The sequence below is a fragment of the Misgurnus anguillicaudatus genome, chromosome 22, assembly GCF_027580225.2.
Source record: "Misgurnus anguillicaudatus chromosome 22, ASM2758022v2, whole genome shotgun sequence".
Lineage (NCBI taxonomy): Eukaryota > Metazoa > Chordata > Actinopteri > Cypriniformes > Cobitidae > Misgurnus > Misgurnus anguillicaudatus.
This window is the reverse complement of record NC_073358.2, coordinates 35,674,551-35,696,017: the sequence shown is the minus strand read 5'-3', so window position 1 is coordinate 35,696,017 and position 21,467 is coordinate 35,674,551. Positions and strand designations below refer to the sequence as shown.

The 21,467-nt window shown below is 37.1% G+C and overlaps 1 protein-coding gene across 1 annotated transcript; it reads left to right on the top strand.

Moving 5' to 3' along the window:
- The first annotated feature begins 1,616 nt into the window (after positions 1-1,616).
- On the top strand, positions 1,617-12,414 carry sfrp1a (secreted frizzled-related protein 1a). Its single transcript, XM_055199206.2, has 3 exons — positions 1,617-2,368; positions 4,886-4,966; positions 9,890-12,414. Exons 1-3 carry the CDS (start codon positions 1,855-1,857, stop codon positions 10,210-10,212), a joined length of 918 nt encoding a protein of 305 aa, XP_055055181.2. The 5' UTR covers positions 1,617-1,854; the 3' UTR covers positions 10,213-12,414.
- Positions 12,415-21,467: the final 9,053 nt, after the last annotated feature.

The following is a 21,467-nucleotide window of genomic DNA, read 5'->3' as shown; positions in this document are numbered from 1 at the left end:
CATGCGGGCACCTCACAGTGTGATATTAGCTTGATCAAGTCTTTTCCCCTCTATTCCAGAAGCTATACAAATAGAAAAGGCATTCATTTATTCAGCTTAAGAGTCTCTGTAAACTCTCCGGTCAGCCGGTCGGCCAAGAAATTCTCTGGAAAGGTGCTGGCAGAAAATGCTTTAGCTGATGCTTGTTGAGGGCTTCAGATAAGCAGCCCTCCCTTTTCCTAGAAGTGTTGCTTTTCAGCCTTTTATCATTCGTATCTGTTCACGCTCATGTAGGCCATGTCACGTTGTTTAACTTTGCACAAATGATGTGCATTCTCAGTTGACATGTTTAGCTGTATTCTCATGACAAGTTCATATAAACATTTTTTATGCTGTAAGCACAAATGAATAGGAGTGTGTTTGTGTTGTGTTTTATGCTATATAAATGAATGTCTTTAGAAGCCTGTGATTTTAAAATACTTGGAGTACAGGACATATCAATGCATCCCTCAAAGTCATCAGATAACATCAAGTATATATATATGTTCTTGATTGAATACTTTTAGTCAATTTGCTTTGCACAGAGCAGAAAGTTCATCCAACAATGAAAATATTTAATCATTTACTAAACATCATGTCATTCCAAACCTGTATGAGTTTTTCTTCTGCAGAACACACATACAAAGATTTTTTGAAAATTATTTCTTTGTGTTCCACAGAATTAACACTCATATTGGTTTTGAAAGACATGAAGGTGATTTTTTTTTTTTTTTTTTTGGGTGAACTGTCCCTTTAATATAAAATGACAATGTGAGGCATTTATTAAATTGGATTTAAAAAATCATGACTTTACTCAGTCAATATTAAATATATCAACGTTATATAATCACAGAATGTTCTTTACATTATGTAGGACGATTTAATGTTAAAAGGAATCACAAAAAAATAAAAAATTGGGTCACAACTCTATTATCACCATGTCTGTAAATTTAAACGAGTTAACGCAATATGCAGATTTTCCGCAGTATTTAAATGCATTGTAATGACGTTGTGTTGTTTTTTTGTGGTAGCCTAATGATCTTTGAGCTGTCCACTTCATTATCTCGCCAATGTGATTAGCAAAACAACTGCGTGCAGGAGAGTTTAACCTGTGTCGGACCATTTCACACCTTCATTTTATTGAGTCGTTGAAGCACGAACACAGGGCACCTCATAATATAACGCGTCATCTAATGAAATACACTGCGCGTGCTTCATTCAAAAGTAATGCTTACGATGGTCTTTAGATTTACGTGTATTGAGAAGATTACATTCCATGTAGGATAAATTATCTTTACAATCGAGACGCAATAAAAAAACGGGTAATTTCGTGGTAATGTAGATAGGTTTTACTCAAGGCAGTTTATGAGAATAAGCTTAATGTAATTCTGCATGAGCATCGGGTTTACTCATGAATTTCAATGGCTTGAATAACGTTATCGAAATGAAGTTATTAGGATCTGTTTCCACAGAGAGAGAGGCGGGGATGTTGGCTCATTCATAGGGTCGTGAATACTTTGATTGACACACGAGAACCAAAAGGTGCAGAACGTTTCCTATTGGTCGGCGAGGCGGTCTCAATCTCCTCGTGCCTCTCAGCGCAGCGCATTTCAAGCAGCTCCAGTCCGCATTGGCAGCGAGCCGTGTGAGTCAGCAGCAGTTACGGACTTTCAGAGGTGGAGTTTCCACAACTTTAAAACTTTGACTTGAAAATCTTATAAATTCAGAGGTATTTGGCTTGCATTCCCTGTTTTTAGACAAAGAGGACTGCATTTCACTCAAGGCTCACCACTTTTGGGGGCTTCTTTGACTGGGAATCCTGAACAGGAATTCACAATGAATTCACTTGCATCTTTGTTTCTTTGGAGAATCATCACTTTGGTACTGCCACTGGTCTCACTGAGCCAGACATCCGAGTATGACTACCCAGGCTGGAATCCAAATTTTCCCGGCGGTGACACTTTTTATAACAAGCCTCCACAGTGTGTGGACATCCCGGATGACCTGAGGCTTTGTCACAAAGTGGGATACGATAAGATGCTTCTGCCCAACTTACTGGAGCACGAGACTATGGCTGAGGTCAAGCAGCAGGCGGGGAGCTGGGTGCCCCTCGTGCACAAAAATTGCCACCCGAACACACAGGTGTTTCTGTGTGCCCTCTTTGCCCCTGTATGCCTTGAAAGGCCCATCTACCCATGCCGGTGGCTCTGTGAAAATGTGCGTGATGGCTGCACCCCAATCATGGAGGCGTTTGGGTTCCCCTGGCCCGAGATGCTCACCTGCGAGAAGTTTCCCCAGGATGATGTGTGCATCAGTGCACCCAATACAACAGATACCTCCAAACCTACTGGTAGGTCCAAATTTCCTAATTGTGCATTATTTGATAGGACATAAACATATTGTGGTTTACACTGTGGTTTTTAAACAAAATGCAGAGTCTGATGTGAAAAAAGTCAGTCGAATAGGTAATTGGCTTTTACAAATACATTTTCAGGGTAATATCCGTATATTTCAGATGATGAAAGTATTTTAACATTTTTAAGCATTGTAATGTTCTATTGATTGCTACAATGTACACTGTATACATTTAGTATTACTTTACCCATTTTACAACCTTTCACCTTTTGCTGTGTGTAAGAAGTAACACCTTAACTTTTAAAGGCAGTTGCAATGTTTTTTCAGGGACCAGTGCCCATTTGGGGGTTTTCGGCTAGAGCTATCCCACCTTTTGCTGCTCCTGGGGGTCTCAAATTACCTTATGGTTTTCTGCCTATTCTTTTATTTCAGGAACATCTCTAGATAACTTGTTCACTGAATTGAGACCCTCTGAATAATTTTGAAGTATTTTCTTGTTTAACAGCTGGTAGCAATTGATTTCAGAGTTAAATGAGTTCCAGAACAAGACTTGGGTTTGTTCCAACAATGGAGACCATTACATATCTATTTATTTGGTCATATTTTGCATAGATAGTTTGGATAAATAGTTTTGTTTCTTTTTTATTAAAAGATACGGTAGGTAGGCTGCAACTTGCAATGCATTACTGTATTTCTGAGTATTCTGTAAATGTCATTCTATTTCAATGCAACATCAAAAATCCTGCCAACCCTCCCTGCTGTGCTGCATTGCTGTGATTGTTCACACAGCTTTTCATAAGGTAATTCAGGGAGATAATTCTTTTAGCCCAAAAAAAGAGAGATTTGAGCAGCTGCTTTTATTTAACAATGGCACCTAAGCAGAAAATGTATATTATCAATCGTCATGCAATCCATGTAAAGTCACACATTCGTTAGCTCAACAAACAAACAAAAAATCTTCACTGTAAAATAATTTCTATAGAAATTACAGTATTACTGGGTATTACTGGGAGCTAGCTGCCAGTAACTTACTGTGGATTTTACATTTATGTTATTTACTGGCAACAGTTTGTTCAAAGTTGAATTAACATGAAACATTTTCAGTCTTTATCTTTTACAGTAAATTACTGGCAACCAGCTGCATAATTACAGCAATTTTTTACAGTGATTCTCTCATTGTAAAAAAACAGCATTTTTGTCAAATCAACATATATTTTTATGTTACTTTAGCTTAACAAATTAAGTTAAACAGATTCAACTTGTAACAGGTCAAAACCTAAAATAGTAGGTTGAATTGACTTGCAAAACCAAGTTGTTTTAACTTCATGCTGCATTTTTTTTTTACATTAAGAATATTTACATTCAATATTTCTGATTAGTGTATTCTGGTCATGTGGAGCGTATTACCAGGTAAGTCAAGGCATCTGGCTTCAGTCAAAGTTTCCTATGGAAAGAGTTAAGCCCTATAGTTATGTATACTTATGTAGATGGCTCATAAATTATGAGGGGATTTCCATTTCCAAAGTTACAACATGGTGTTTTAGTTTGAAAAAGTATTTTCCAAAACATCATACCCCACAATGTAAGCCATCAGACAATGGCTGATTTTGTTTGTAACACAAAACTGTTTGTAAAAAAAAATCACAATGATTGTGGCATGCCAAGCATGTTAAACTTTAATACCCTATCAAGACCCTATTAAAACTCAATCAGCTGTTATCACTTGGTACCAGATAAAGATAAATTAGATCCTCTCTTTTATCAACACATTGTTAGCTTCAAGCAGTGTTGGGTTAAGAGAAGAAAAGATTATCTCTTTTCCTCCTCTCTACAAGGGGTTAAACCCAAACCATTTGTTCAACGTTTTCTTGAGATTCCATGCTAATAATGCATGTGGAGAAAGTGACACTCTACAAGAGCCACAATAAATCGAAACTTTCACTTTACTGCTGATATCATCAAGGGAAGCCATTTAAATGGCTTTAAAATAAATGCTTAAATGATTACCATTTTGAATTTCAATGGCTTTTCATCAAACTTTTTTTTTATTAAAAAATAGACTTGACATTCAAGGGTTAATTACCCAGAATCCATGACTATAGGGGGCATCTTCGACACAATGCTTGTTTTAATTACAGTCAGCCCCAGTTTTGGGGATGTTGACCTTAGTTGTCCTGTGCCTCTTTTCAACCTGCATAAATAACTGTAGTTTATGCACATGTGTTTCAAAGCAAGTAAAGAAAGAAACATTCATATATTTTTAATACAGCCTGACAGGCAGAGAATTAAAAAGAAATTTCTTTTCAATTTGAAAGAAAAGAATCACTTATCTGTGATTAGATCCCCACTATTTAATGTCAATTGCGAACTTTCCAAAGCGTCAGACACAAAAATTGAGACCAAACTCTGAAACAGACAAAAGAAAAACATTTGGTCACAATTACTTTGGATGTTGTTGATGCCAGTCTTGAATTTCTCCATACAGCCACTGATATCATCTTTTCTGTTCCAGGACACTCTCCGGTTTGTCCTCCTTGTGACCATGAGATGAAAACGGATGCTATTCTTGAACACGTGTGTGCCAGTGAATTTGGTAAGAACATCAACACATGCATCATATATACAAAAACACATACACATGCTAAATTGCACTCACAGGCTGCACGTGCCAAGACCGCAGCCCATCTTCTGTATCCTGGAAGTGAAGTTGACATAAATATCCAAGAGAGCCAGGACTCAAATTTATTAGTTTCAGAGAACAGCCAAACACAAACCGCTCACCTATTTCATGAGCTTCCCAGCGGTCCCATACAAAAGGCTGCAAAGGTTTTCTGTGGTTTGATGGGTGTAATCTAAGGTGTTTGGTTTGCATAACCTTTAGCCATTGTCATTGTGTTGACCCTCTTTAGACATTAATGTTAAGTGTCGCAGTGTTAATGCATATTATGGGGCATTTTAATTTTATTCTACCAATTTTGGAGAGACTGCATCACCGTTTTGTTATTCTGCACATATTTTTAACTGCCAGATGCACACTTGCAATAGTTTTATAACTAGAACAGCAGCAACAGAATGTTGTAACCCTTGTAAATCTCTGTCATGGCTTGAATTACCCTTTGAGAAGCCACAACTGTTTTACTAATGAATTGAGGTAATTCACAGAGGCCCTAAAGTCTTTATTTGACTGTTACTAACAGCTCTAAATTGGGATATTTGCTGTCCTGTCTGGATGTGACAACAACCCAGAGGTTGACCTCTGGTCAAAGTTTGACAGGTTTACCCTTTTGTCATAGTGGTTTATCAAAATAGGAATATCATTTTTAATCTGAGTTCCCTACCTACATTTCTCTTTATTTAGTTATTTTTACAGTTTCAAAAAGTGATCTCTTATTATTTTTGTGCTGTTTCAGCCAGTACTACAGTAGATCCTATTGGTGGTCTTTTAAAACGTTTATTAAACGAGATAGTCTTCATTGCTTGTTATTCGATTTTCAGCATGACTGAACATTTAGATTTAAAGATGGTTAACAACAATGACTGTTAAATGAGCCTGTAACTGCAACCATTAAGGCCAATCACAGCGGGAGTCGCCTCAACAAAAGGGGAGCGGTGCAGGAGTGACTTCCTGCTTGCTTCTGAACAACATAACAAAAGCTGGTTCGGGTTAGCCTCTGACAAACCATAAAGCTTCATTCAATGATTTGAAATGAGTAAACTATTTTTGGAAAGCTGCAGTCTGAGCAGCTTTATGTAAACCAACCCCACTGTCATTCTCTCTGTGACCTCTGTACTATGTCCCATCTAGGGTATTGCATGAGGGTTCATACTCCTTTAAAGTAATTTATCAAATGTATAGAAAAGTATCTCCATCCTGTTAGCATGGTCAAATGCACATGGCTTCCTTATTTTAGACATTTCAAACAGATGTGTTAACTTAAACATTGTGTGTAGCTCCATTTGACTTTTCCTAATTATTAATAAGGAATTGTGGAATACATTGTTATTTCCAAAGACTTAACCTGTCATGTAAAGCAGTGTCATAACAGAGTAACACAAACACGAATAACTAGAATTCGCCTGAGCAGCAGGAATGTTGACAAGATAGACACAAAGCATAAATAGAGGTTTACGGCCTTCCCAGCTCTCCCCTCCTGTTCAACAAACCGATATCAGCGCACTTAGTTTGCCGTCTATCTTGCGGTCAATGATCCGTGAAAGACTTTCCTGCACTAAAACTGCATATAGCACCATTTTGACCGGAGCTCACCCGGGGTCACGGGTGCCATGTTTGTAAATCGTCCCAGTCCAAATTCTTCCCACTGAGTTAATGGCATCATTAGCCATTTTAGCCGTGGATCTGTCTCTTATAAAACGCCAGGTCAAAGATCAGGGACGAAAGGCTAAAAGGTTTTTATAAGAAATGTTTATCGCAAACTAATTGAACACAAATGCCTTTTCCATCTAAAGGAATCATTTAATCTTGAAAATATGCTCTCTTTGTTTATTCATGCTTATCAAATATTTACCAAAGCTGTCGAGCTTGAAACACTATCGGCTTGGTTTGTTGTTTAGAAACAGGTCTGTACATAGAAATAACTTTATGGTCGCTGCTTAATGCATTGCAGCATAAAATTAAACTTAGACGTGTTTGCAAAACATATGTTGCTGGTGATGTTGCAACTGCTTCCACTTCTGTACGTGACCGTGTACGTTATCCCACACAGGTCGCCGTGATTTCCCCAAGTAAGTTGTGATCCGGGATCAACATTTTTTGTTGATCCTGGATCAACGTTTTAATCAAAGATACCCAAACCTACCCTTAACTCAAACCCTAACCATTTTTGAACCCTTAAATTAGTGTGAAATAATAGTTTGAGGAGTATTTCTGAAAAGCCCCTAACCCAATTCTAAACCTAAATCTAACATACACACTAATCCTAATCCTGCAATCTGATTGGTTAATGAAAATGTTGATCCAGGACCAACAATGGTGTTGTTCCAGGATCACATCTTACTCGGTGAAATCACGTTCACCATCATGCACATGTGCAGTACGTCTGTAAACTAACTTTGCTGATATGGATCGATTTGAGAGGTGTTATCCGAGTTAAAACCCCCTTGTTTACCCATACTGTCTTATTCAACCTGATCTCAAGAATCTTCGTGGGATTGTCACAGAATTTTTTGCTAATTTTTCTGTGGCATTTTCAAAGATCTCCGAATTTTTCCGTGGCCCTACCACGGACTTTCTTTTCTGTGGCATTCTCACGGATTGGTTACTCAACTGTTTTGTCCTATTTTCTTACCATTTTCACTTCGATTTAGGGTTAGATTTACATAAAATTACATCCTTACCCAAACCCAACTCTAACCCCAATGCCAGGTTACAATTGTTTAATTGTTTAACGCAAACATCAAATTTAACTATTTTTGTTTTTTTTAATGGTCTGACTAGTTGCTAAACTGATCTCTTGAACAAATGCCTCGTCGAAAATAACAAATGTTTTGGTATCCTAGGTAATCTATGTGTTGTTATTTTGCTTGTTATGTAAATAAACTACGTTTAAAGAACTTTGTTGTTATTTATTCTTAGCGGAGTTTACCCGAAGTTACGTGTGGACCACGACAGCCGCTTGTTTATGTTGTTACTGCTGAAACTGTCTATAGCTTTCTTATTATTCGGAAAGTGTGGCGTTGGGGTAAATATAGGCTGTAAAGCCACATCTAAAGGTATTTCTCCGTACCCATGTCTCTGCGTTTGTAAGGATTACTGTAAATTCAAAGAAAGGTGCAAAAAGAGTTCAGCGTACTTAAAGCTGGATTTGAATCAATAAAGAGCAGTAGTGGGAGGTAGGACTTTTTCTAGTTTGACTTGATAATTCTTTAACCTTTAGGCAATTTTTTTATTTCATCAAACACTAAGCCCCTTTATAGACTTTGGATCAGGCTTTAATCCCTTCCATGTGCACTTATAATACCGGGAAGACTCTGTCGTTGTACTGAAACATTCATTACGGGTGTGATATCGGTTGTGGGTTTCTCACTGAAATTCAACCTATTTCATCATGCAGCTCTTTGAATTACCGTCTTTGGGTGCGAAAAGCATTTCTCTTAACAAGTTCTGACTTAAAAGCAGCCTCTATATGGGTCTTGATTTCAAACACAACTTTTTTGGGCAATGATGGAGCGTTACATTGCATGCTTCAGGCTGCAGAGGATATATAAGTCAAGGTTCAACAGGATATGGGAAGGATTTAGTTTCATTGTGGTCTGCTCACTGACAACCAGTAGAGAGCGATCAGGTTGTTAAAGCATAATTAGCCGCAAATCTCTATACCGATGTCTGCTTTTTGGAATCGGGATTCTAATTGGACCAAATTCTTCCTGAAGTTCAGCGGTGGGTTATTGATGTAAGCTGTACAGTAACTTCACTGTAAACCCAGAACATGAAAGAAATGAAGGCGGTGTGTGATGAAACATCTATTGAAGTTTGGACGCTGGCAGGACCACCATGTGCAGTAGTTGACTTGTGCTTAGCCTGTTCATAGAAAGGTTAAAGAAATTAAGCGATTAAAAGGTTAAAAAGAGTTTACAGACAGATTAAGACAAATCTAAGAATGTGAAGTAAGATTAAAACAAAATGGTCGGAGTTCCTCAAGTGAATAATTACTATGAAAACTTTTTAGCATAGGCTTTACAATCCAACTGCACTTCTTCAGGTAATATGAAGCGGTACTACATTTTACATTGCCGTTTTTGATGTTTGATGAATGACCAGTTGAGACCACAGAGACTTTTCATCCGCAGCCAATATGTCCATCTTGCAAAATTTTGACCCTTGACTAATTGCCTTAAGCTTATAACAGAGGTACTCAAAGAAACAAAACCTACGGGATCCAGTTACGTCTGGTGGGGCAGAGGGCACCGAAGCAGCAATTTGGGACATTCTTGCCCCCTGGGAAAAGCACACTCCAAAAGATTTGGTTTGCATGGATACCGAAGTTCTTACTTGAACTTGACAGAGTTTGTGACATAGAGACCACTGTCATTATGGGTTTGCCCTGAGACCATTGGCAGGAAAGAAAGGCCTGATATTGATTACACCTCCTCATTTTTTCTCCATTCCTTCATCTCTCCTTTGCCCCCTACGTTACTTAGCACTCTAATCTCTCTTTTATGGGGTTGGACGTTTGGGACCTGCCAGCGATACCCTCTTGCAACCCAAACCTCTCATGGCCTCTCTGATCCCAGCACATGGCCTGGGGGATAAGATGACTTTGTGTAGATTAGAAAGCTGTCTTAACTTTGCAATGTCAGGATACAAGTACAAGCAAGTATATATAAAGATTTGCAATATGATAGACCAAAACATATATGCAGTAGCTGAAAATCTCATAGTGCTATTACAGGCAACTACGTATATAGAGGCTGTTGTATATACACCCTGACAGATGTTATGGCCGTGATTGAACAACATTGAGCTGATGGCACTTTTCTCTTTTTTCTTTATCCTCAGTCATAAAGTCCAAGATCAAGGAGGTTAAACGTGAGGGCACGGATCGCAAGGTAATCCTGCAGAAGAAGAAGAAAATCCTAAAGGTGGGCACTCTGAGGAAGAAAGACATGAAGAAATTTAGTCTAAACCTGAAGAACGGAGCTGACTGCCCCTGCGCGCAGCTAGAAAATCTCGGAAACTCGTATCTGATCATGGGGCGCAAGGTGGACAAACAATACCTTCTCACCGGCATTCACAAATGGGACAAATCTAGCAAAGAGTTCAGAAAGACCATGAAAAAACTCAAAAGCCACAAATGCCCTGCTTTCGAGAATGTCTTCTAGAGTTCCCACTCACTTTATGAACTTGCACATCCAGGCAACCCAAAATATTGTTTTATTTTTCAGTGTTTATATACATTATATATTTCTCATGTATTTTTATAGATCAGTATTCAAAGTGTTTTGTCTTGGGTTTGTGCCGCTTAACGAAAGAGATAGCAAATTATACAGTAGAAACCAACTGATCACTTTTGTATATATATATATATATCCAAACATGTAACTGTTCATAATATGTTGTGAAATGATCAGAGTTCATCTGAAATTGATTGTTGATCTTTCTTTTTTAATTATGCTTACAAAAATATAATATACACTAGTTGCAGCAGTACTCCATTATGTTCACAGCCTTTTGGTAAAACATTTGTACAGAGCGCATATCATACTTAAAACGAAAACTATTTCTATAGATATATTTGTCATCAGTTCATGCGAATCATCCAGATTTCAATATAAAGCAGTTTTTTGTTTTGCAATGTGCTTTGGTTGCAGTCATACCAAGAAATGATGTGACCACACGGTGTCCATAAACTAATCAATCAAGCTCTTTGTACAATAGTGTATAAATCTATTAAATCATTGCTACTGAGTTAAAGGATTAAGTCAATTTAAAAAAAATCCAGATGGTTTACTCACTACCATGTCATCCAAAATGTTGATGTCTTTCTTTGTTCAGTCGAGAAGAAATTATGTTTTTTAAAGAAATCATTACAGTATTTTTCTCATTTTAATGGACCCCAACACTTAACAGTTTTGATGCCGTTTGGAGTTGCAGTTTCAAAGGACTCTAAATGATCTCAAACAAGGCATGGGGGTCTTGTCTAGCGAAACGATTGTCATTTTTGGCGAGAGAAATGAAAATGTGAACTTTTGAAGCACAACTTCTCGTCTTCCTCCGGTCGTGTGACGCCAGCGCGACCTCACGTAATACGTCATCACGTATAGGAAGACGAGAAGTTGTGGTTTGGGGGTGCACATTTTTGTTTTTCTTGCTGAAAATGACAGTCGTTTCGCTGGATGGGACCCTTGTGACTCATTGGGATCGTTTGGAGTCCTTTGAGGCTGCAATTTTGGGCTGCATTGGAACTGTTAAGTGTTGGGGTCTATATAAGTCCATTAAAATGAGAAAAATCCTGGAATGTTTTCCTCAAAAAACATAATTTCTTCTCGACTGAAGGAGGGACATCAACATTTTGGATGGCATGGTGGTGAGTAAATTATCTGGATTTAAAAAAAAATTGACTAATCATTTAATACTCAACAGTCCATCAAGTAAAACAGTCTATATAAATATATTCATTTCATTTATTACACTGTTTAAGCCATTTCATAACCAATTTCTCCAGTCCCAAATTATGTAATTAAAGGGTATTTTTAATAGTATACACATAGACATAAAATACTTCTTCCACCGTAAATCAATCTATATGTTTATCTATCATGTAAAGTTTTAGCATACACACTAAAAAAATGCTTAATTGTTTTTCAACCCACAGTTCGGTCAAAAATAGACAAACCCAACTGTTGGGTTATAAATTGGGTAGAAACAACCCAGCATTTGGATTGAAATTAACCCAACTATTGGGTTTATATTTGACCCAACTTTGTGTTAAAACAACCCAACATATTTTGAGTGTAACATCAACAATGCTGATAAAAACGTTTAAATTTTTTTATTTTCATTGTTACAGGAATTTGTTCAAAACTATCTCATGGCAATTTGTTCATATTTTACAAGGGGGATTCGTATTAATTCGGCGACCACATTCGTACATTTTTGTACGATTTGCTTTTGCCCCAGTGACGATAGAGTTAGGGATGGGGTAAAGGGTAATCGTATGTTTTTGTACAATTCCTAAAATACGTACGAATTCTCATGAGATCAAGCTGGAATGTTATAGGTATAAATCACCCAACCCTTTACTGTTATGATGTATAGCGCTGTTAATGTTGCTGGTGAAGGAATTATTTTTTTGCAAACCTTGCAAAGATTTTAGTCCACAGCTTTCTACTGCAGTACACGCCACCAGTTAAAGTACTCAGACATCTTCACTGTTATTGAAATGATCTTGTGTTGGTGTAGCACTGGTTTGGTTTCACTGTTGCTCAGTTCTGTTTTTGTTCTGTTTTTATTGTTGGCAATCATTTTGTACATAAAATTCTAGCACAAATATAAAATAAAGCGCTAAGTGTCTGTCTTCTGCACACACCATGTTATTTTAACTAATCGAACCCATTTTATGCTAGTTAATCGAATTTGAACATCTTGATTGTCATGGTAACAGCATCAACACACTATTACTCATACGAGAATTCAGGTTGCATTTTTTATAACATTGTTCTAGATTGCAATGCTTGCAATGTCTTTGTAATCAATTTATAATGCATTTAACAAAGCTAATGTTACAGAGATGTTAACAAGTTAATGAATTAAAAGTGCCGACGTCCCTACCCAAATCCTTGTTTTACCATTTAAAAGGTGACTGCAAAATGTTAAAGGGGAATAAACAAAAGTGATTGTTGTGGTAACTAGTCTCAAACAGACCAATACACAAAACAGTCAAACTTCACAACAGCAAGGATTTGAACATCTTATAGGTACTGAAATACTAACTACTGTACTTCAGTCTAGAAGAATACAGTTCTGCTGGTATGTTTAAGTAATATTTAAACAAAAAAATGTTAGGTTATTTTTAACCAAATACATAAACACTTTCTGGGTTAATCACTTTCTTACATTATTTTTATAACCTATAGCAATTCCTCACTAGTATATATATGCTCATTTTCCAGCTCTCCTATAGAGTTAAACATTTGATTTTTACCGTTTTGAAATCCATTCAGCTGATCTCCAGGTCTGGCGCTAGCACTTTTAGTATAGCTTAGCACAATCCATTGAATCTGATTAGACCATTAGCATTGTGCTAAAAAATAACCAAAGAGTTTCGATATTTTTCCTTTTTAAAACTTCTTCTGTAGTTACATCGTGTAGTAAGACCGACAGAAAATTAAAAGCTGCAATTTTCTATGCAGATATGGCTAGGACTATACTCTCAAACTGGCGTAATAATCAGTGACTTGTAATATGTAACATGGCTGCAGCAGGCGTAGTGATATTACGCACTGCCCAAAAAAATTGTCTCCTTGGTTACTTTCAATGGCAGGGGACTATTTTCGGCCAGTGCTTAATATCACTGCGCCTGCTGCAGCCATGTTACATCAGCAAAGTCTTTGATTATTACGCCAGAATGAGAGTATAGTTACTAACCATATCTGCCTAGAAAATCCAACTTTTAATTTTCTGTCTGTCTTAGTACGCGATGTAACTAAAGAAGAGTCTTTGGTTAATTTTAGCACGATGCTAATGGTCTAATCAGATTCAATGGATTGTGCTAAGCTATGCTAAAATTGCTAGCGCCAGACCCAGCGATCAGCTGAATGGATTCCAAAATGGTAGGAATCAAATGTTTAACTCTAGGGGAGCTGGAAAATAAGCATATATCTTCAAAAAAAAAAAAAAAAGGAATGTCCCTTTAAGAAAGTTGAAATGAATTGTAAATTCAAGTTTATTAAACTTAAAAAAATGTAAGTGCAACAAGGAATGTTTTTACAGTAAACCCAACAGCTGGGTTTGTCCTTTTTTGACCCAATCCGCACTTTTGCTTGTTCGATTGCTACAAAAATATAAGCCAATCTTGCTGCTCGAAAAGATTTAAACATTGACAGATGCTTTATCAAATGTGAATGACATTAATTAGTCATTAGTTCAAATGCGAAATTTGAAACTATTTAGCTGTGCACAATTTCAAGATCATGTGGGATTTATAGATTTCACATCTATGTGCACGTTTTCTGTGTGAATCACGTGCACTTTTGAGAAATGATCGAGAGATCAAAATTAGGCAGTATTCAGGCCCATAGACTGGCACATGAGTACCAAGAAATAAAGAAAGCCATGACAGATTTCATACATAATGGCCAAGATAAATTATTCAGTACTACGACATGCCTATCCTAAAATTTTTATGATTAATAGCAGTATTAATTTTGCTATCTCAAGTTTCTCATGTTAATCCTGTCAGGAATGTTATATAACAATGACTGCAACTTCAGTTTCAATGCCATGTTGAAGATGATTTATGGGCTATGGTCTATGTAAAAAACAACAAACCAGCTCTGGAAACAATTGCATGGATGAGTACAATGAAACGTCAGAGATAATTGCAATGTGTTCATCTTCAGTCACTACTGCCAAAATACAGGTAATTGTTGTTTTATGTCCAATTTTACCTTTGCAGTGTTTTGTGAAGAGTGTCAGCCATAGACGTGCAATTCTAATATGGTTACAGTTTGAAAAATGAACACTTAACAAAGCTCCTGTGTTTCAGCTGTCAAATGGATTGTACAGTGTTGCTCTTAATTGATGGCATATCCATGGCAACTATATTCAGCCAAATGCTGAATGCTGACTGAGACATTTCTAACTTTGTTGTGATAGGTTTTAACATTTAGAATGGTTCTCTAAAATGTTCAGGATGTCTTCGTTTGTGGTCTAAAACTCGTGCCTTCCTTAAGACAACATTTTGTTACCGTGACTCAAGTTTTCCAGTAACAATAAACCACATCAACAGACCGACTAACAACTTTTGGTCAATCAAAACCGGCCATCAGTAAGCCAACTACATAACCTCAGATTGATGCAATGTTTCAATACAAAACTTTGTTCAGATGTCTGTAAACTTTGACTTCTTGTTAACACCGGAAAGAAATTAAATGCAAATTACTTTGTTGTGCATTTCAACAGAAAAGGCAGAGAAGAATGAAAAATGCAGGATTTATACCAAGACTGATCTCTGGACATGTGGTTTTAGTAAATGACCTAGTATTGCAAAATGTATTTCAGATGTGGTTTCATCCTTGTCGTAGTTACTGCAGCTGTCTTCAAAAGGCTGGAAAGGGAGTCAGGATGCAGTTTTGCCTTAATAGGAAACAATCTATGATTAAAACTCTGTCTGTTTCCAAAGGTCAGAAATCACTTCTGCTTTTTATTACTGTCTGTTAATGTGCCATATTTGTTTAATTCCAGTGAGGTTAATTTACAATTCTAAAACATCAGTATAACAAGTTTGAATGCTAATCATTATTATAAAAATACCCAGACAGCAGACGACTCAAGGCCGGAGCCACCTGATTCACTGACTTCAACCCGGATCCTGTGCAGATCCGGCTTGGAGTCAGATACAGTAAATACAATTTTTCAGAGTAAAAACTTTTGCAAAACCTTTGCAGCGTAATGCCAACTTAAGTGGATTACGTCATTAAGAGTAATGTAGGCTGTGGCTGTAGATACTGGCCATTCCAAGCTTGTTTTAAAAGCATAAGATCCCATCCTCCATTCAGAGTGTTCTGCGTTCTGCTAAGACTGTCTTTTTTAATATATTAATATATGTTTTTCTTGAAAAAATATACCCTGCCTTTAAATCAAAGGAGTACATACCAAATAGGCCTACTATGAAATCTTTGAAACTTTTACATAAATTGTCATGCTGCTATTCTTATTATCCAAAAGTTTTAAAAGCCTGATGAAACATCATTCCTCTTCTATGTTTGCCATTCTGCAACAAAGCCCATGTACACAACTGTATATCCATTCACAAAACCAAATGAATCATAAAAATTGAGTATCATTTAATTTTAATTGAACTTTTAGATTCCTTGAATTATCCTCCATGAAGTGCATGCATGAATGAATGCTATAGGCTATTATATGTTTTAATTCCCATAAAATTTAACAAAATCGTGCTTATTATATAATATATCCTCTGTAGAATCAGCTATGTCTGGCTCTCTCTCAAGGGTTTTGTTTTCCCTCCTAGGACTTTTCCCCCTGGGTTTTTCTCCTAGGGGTTTGTTTCAACCCCTGGGGAGTCTGCTGACATTGGCTTAAATTTTTCAACGAATTTGTGCAATTTGCTTGTTGGTAATAAACATTTAAACTGTTATTCGTTGTATTTTATGTTGTTGGGTATAACAAAACGGAATATAATACAACCCCAAAACAGAAAAAGTTGGGACACAGTAGAAATTGTGAGTAAAAAAGGAATAGAATAATTTACAAATCTCATGAACTTGTATTTTATTCACAGTAGAATATAGATAACAAATCAAATGTTGAAAGTGATACATTTTGAAATGTCATGCCAAATATTGGTTCATTTTGGATCTCGTGGGAGCTGCACATTCCGGGGAAGGTTGGGGCGGGTAGCAATAAGAGGCCAGAAAAGTTAAATGTACATATAAGGAAAAGCTGGAGGAGGACCAATGTTAAGGAATAGGAATGTTGTACTATTCTTGTCTAATACAGTCTTCTAGTTGCTTATCTGTCTTAGGTCTTCTTTGTCGCATCTTCCTCTTTATGATGCACCAAATGTTTTCTATGGGTGAAAGATCTGGACTGCAGGCTGGCCATTTCAGTACTTAGATCCTTCTTCTATACAGTCTTGACGTTGTAATTGATGCAGTATGTGGTCTGGCATTTGTCATGTTGGAAAATGCAAGGTCTTCCCTGAAAGAGACGACGTCTGAATGGGATCATATGTATCTAGAACTTGGATAAACCTTTCAGCATTGATGGTGCCTTTCCAGATGTTTAAGCTGCCCATGCCACATGCACTCATGCAACCCCAAACCATCAGAGATGCAGGCTTCTGAAAAGATCGCTAATAACAACTTGGGTCGTCCTTGTCCTCTTTAGTCCTGATGAAATGGCATCCCAGTTTTTCAAAAAGAATTTCAAATTTTGATTCGTTGGACCACAGAACAGTTTTGCACTTTGCCAAAGTCCATTTTAAATGAGTCTTGCCCAGAGAAAACGCCTATGCTTCTGGATCATGTTTAGATGGCTTCTTTTTGACCTATAGAGTTTTAGCTGGCAACAGCGAAAGACACGGTGGATTGTGTTCACTGACAATGTTTTCTGGAAGTATTCCTGAGCCCATGTTATGATTTCCATTACAGTAGCATTCTTGTATGTGATGCAGTGCTGTCTTAGGGCCCGAAGATCACGGGCATCAAGTATGGTTTTCCGGTCTTGACCCTTACGCACAGAGATTGTTCCAGATTCTCAGAATCTTTGAATGATATTATGCACTGCAGATGATGATAACTTCAATCTCTTTGCAATTTTTCTCTGAGAAACTCGGGAAACTATTTTTCGCCGCAGTATTGGGGGAATTGGTGATTCTCTGCCCATCTTGACCTCTGAGAGACACTGCCACTCTGAGAGGCTCTTTTTATACCCAATTATGTTGCCAATTGACCTTATAAGTTGCAAATTGGTCTTTCAACTGTTCCTTATATGTACATTTAAATTTTCTGGCCTCTTATTGCTACCTGTCCCAACTTTTTTTGGAATGTGTAGCTCTCATGAAATCCAAAATGAGGCAATATTTGGCATGACATTTCAAAATATCTTACTTTCAACATTTGATATGTTATCTATATTCTACTGTGAATAAAATATAAGTTTATGAGATTTGTAAATTATTCCATTCCTTTTTTACTCACAATTTCTACTGTGTCCCAACTTTTTCTGTTTTGGGGTTGTACGAAAAAGTGTACTATCTTACAACGGTTTGCAACGATTCTCCTTTCCCCCACAACGCATTGCATTACGTCACCTTGGGGAGAGCATTTACCAAAGCTGAGTAATAGACTACAGTATTCAGTATTCAGTATGCAGATTATAAATAAATACATATATATAGATAGACTAAATATATAGATAGACAGATACAGATTCAGGCAGCATGCCTCAAATCCTGGATGCTGAGTGAGGCACGTCACATCTGGTCGCGAGAAGAGCTTCTCACTTCCCTACAGCCAGTAGCGGAGTAGCTATAGGGAGAGTCTGGGCTTTTCCTGTGGGCTGGTAGTGTTATGAGCCCGCGAGGGCCGGTCTGATAATAGTTATACATTGCGAGTTATATTAGCAACACCGTCTGGTGGAAGTAACCGCAAGTATTCAACGGCAATAAACGTCTCACATGGCAATAAATATCCTCACAACATTATTATTTCTCAAAACTTTATGATAAAAATTAATTTCAAAGCTGTATTCTTACAATTATTCAAAGATGCACACACTATTCTGCATATGATTTGAATATTAGATGAGTGTATTCATATAATGACAATTATATCATTACAAATATCCACACATAACTTAACATAACAGCATAATGAAATGAATAAACAGAGAAGGAAGCAGGATTGACATGCAAATTGTATTATTATTACCGGATAAACAGCAATATTACTGAAATAAACTCTGCGGTAAATGCGCCAAACACACTTTTAACCGCACTAACAGTCTAAATAAGCAACAGTGGAAAAAACATTATTATTTCTCAAAACTTTATATGACAAAAATTATATTTAAAGGCATTCTAAGCGAATCTGTGCGACGTCACATTTTGTTGATGTTTGAACTGTTTTCAAACAAACGGAGCATAGCTAACTCCTCCCCCTCCGCCTCCCTTCCGTGCTTTCATGAACGCGCCCAACCCCCACCCCCAAATCCTTCTTGTCGTTTATTGGCTGGAACACTTTGTTATCATTTCTGGTTGTAGGCTTGGCCACTTGGTTTTTATTGCAGTTTGTGGAGCCTAGGCTGTCTACAGAGATCTAATTTTTTTACAGTCTGATCAGCAGACAGGCAGCAAGTAGATAGTGAGGAGATGTTTGCTGTATGTAACAAAAAATGTTTTATGGTCTAAAATGTGGAAATATAAAATAAAGGAAATATTCTTACATTTTTTTTAAAGATGCACACATTATTACTTCCTGTTTATGAGCACGTTCGACCCTATTTATTTATTTATTTTTACCACCTTTGGACAGTGGTCTACGAATTTTCCCGGTAGATTTTTTGGTCCCACTCCACCCCTGCAATCATACATGTTGGCTCTTGCAACCTCTTCCTCATCCCAGTCAGTCACCATAGTTGTCATACTATGCTGAGGCTATCTTTCATCCATTTCTCCCCAACGTGACGTCATCGCTGAATTGCGTAAAAAACGGTAATACCAAAAACTTAAAAAAAACTCGTCTTTAAGACGCCTTTTGAGACATTTAAAAAAATAATATACATATCTTGAGTGATTTATGTACCCATTCATTGAAAGTGGTGGTTAACTTCCTTTGCGGTCCCCCCAAAGAAAATATATGACAAATGTGTTCTAAAACGTAACATTTTAATTAAACAAATCATATTAAATTAAACAAAGTAGTGCTGTTGGTTAGTAGCCTTATTTTTGAGAACCACTGAATTAAACAATTGTGAAAAGCACTTTATAAATAAAATTGAATTGAACTTGATTAAATAAATGCTGAAAAGGACTTACAAAAAAAGTGAGAATAAAGTAGCACACTATAAACTAAGTGCTTCTTATATCTATGCACTGGCCAAGACCGACAGACCAAACACAGCGGCGTTCTGGAGCTACAGTATGTGGGAGGTCTAATCTTTTGAATTAGTCTGATATTTGATAAGTGGACACCCACCTGACCCGGCTGAATTCTTTAAGATACAGTTAAAGGGATAATCAACCAAAAATGAAAATACTGTCATCAGTTCCTCACCCTCATGTCGTTTCTTTATTTTGTTGAACATGAAGATATTTTGGCAAATGTTTTAAGTACACAGTGGACGGTACCTATTGGCTTCCATAGTATTTGTTTTTCCTACTATGGAAGTAAAAGGGTTTCAATCAATATTTTACTCATATTTTACAGTGTAGGTAGGCCTAATTTGAAAATATTATAGAAAAAAATACTTTTACAAAAACATAAAATGAATGAATCTGTAAGCACCTCACTGTTGTATAAATTTTAATCTTCACACCACATGGATTTGATATTCGGAAATGTTATGGTTTCAACAAGTGCTGATTAAGTCAAATACCTAAGAAAATCTATTCAATATTGTTTTATTAGTTCATAATGTTCCATTATATTTGCAACAGCTCCCATATGAAAGCCTTCAGTCTCTTGTTGCTCGAAAAAATGCAATTTGGCAAACCAAGACTTTTATTTAACAGGTTTGGGTGAATTGATGTAAAAAACTCAAAATTCTTTTAGTTGAAGGTTCAGTGTTGCTATTGTTAGATTCCTCTGGGTATAACAAGATCGTAAGTGAACATGAATGTAAAAGTAATTTACAGCCTGAAATGCTCGACTTTAAGCCTCCCAAAAACCAGACGGGGGGAGAAGGTTAAGGGTTGAACTGAGCCATAGGTTGAAATTAGCCATAAACATTACATTGAGTAATGAAGTGTTAAGTGACCAGGGAAATTAAACTGGTAGAAACATAAATGTACAGGTTAGGGGAATGTTGCATTAAGTTTAAAACATGTTGCGTTCAATTTAAGTGGCTTGGAAATATTAAAGATTGCATGTCATATCATTTATGAATGCAAGAAGATACAAAACAGGCCTTATTATTATGGTTTACATGTATCTACCATTCACCCTAACTGCTTGATTCTTCAAATAAGAATCACAACAGTAGAGCACCACAGTGCCCCTCACACACCAATCACAGGGGGTGCTGGTCCCTGAAAGAGGCAAGGGCCAAAATCAGTAGGGGGTGGGGTGTGGGAGGACAGGGTTTGCCAGCTAAGCAGCTAAGGCGGCTATTGTTAGTGCACCTGGCTACAAGACTCATTTCTAATTTATAAAGCGCCTCCCAGATCTGCCAAGGGGAGCTTTACTCCTGAGGCACCTCAGACCGCTATTGTTTATTATTCCACCCCAGCTCCCACTTACAACTGCTGTACTTTCTGCAGAAACACACTTGTGGCCTCAATTTTTCATTTTAGTGTGGAGCCTGGGAGGTGAGTCATGGTTTGAATGCACTTTATTCAGCACGTACATAGCACAAGCATTTATTCGTATTGTAAACATAGCCTACTTTAAACACTCACTGACTCGAGCCATAATTGTACATGCTGTACCAAATGAACATTGCTTCATTCAATCAAAATTGTGTGTTTGTGTGTAGTGTAACATACTGTAACTGCATGTGTTGTGCTGTATTATAATATGCAGGTTATCTCATCTTGTTGGTGCAAATGATGGTCAGATACTGGCTTGTGGGTTAGGACCCACTTGTGGGTTGCTCAGTGGGTGGGTCAGGCCAAGTTACTTGGTTACAAAGTTACGGTGAGTATGTTTAATGATGGCAAGACAATAGTTTG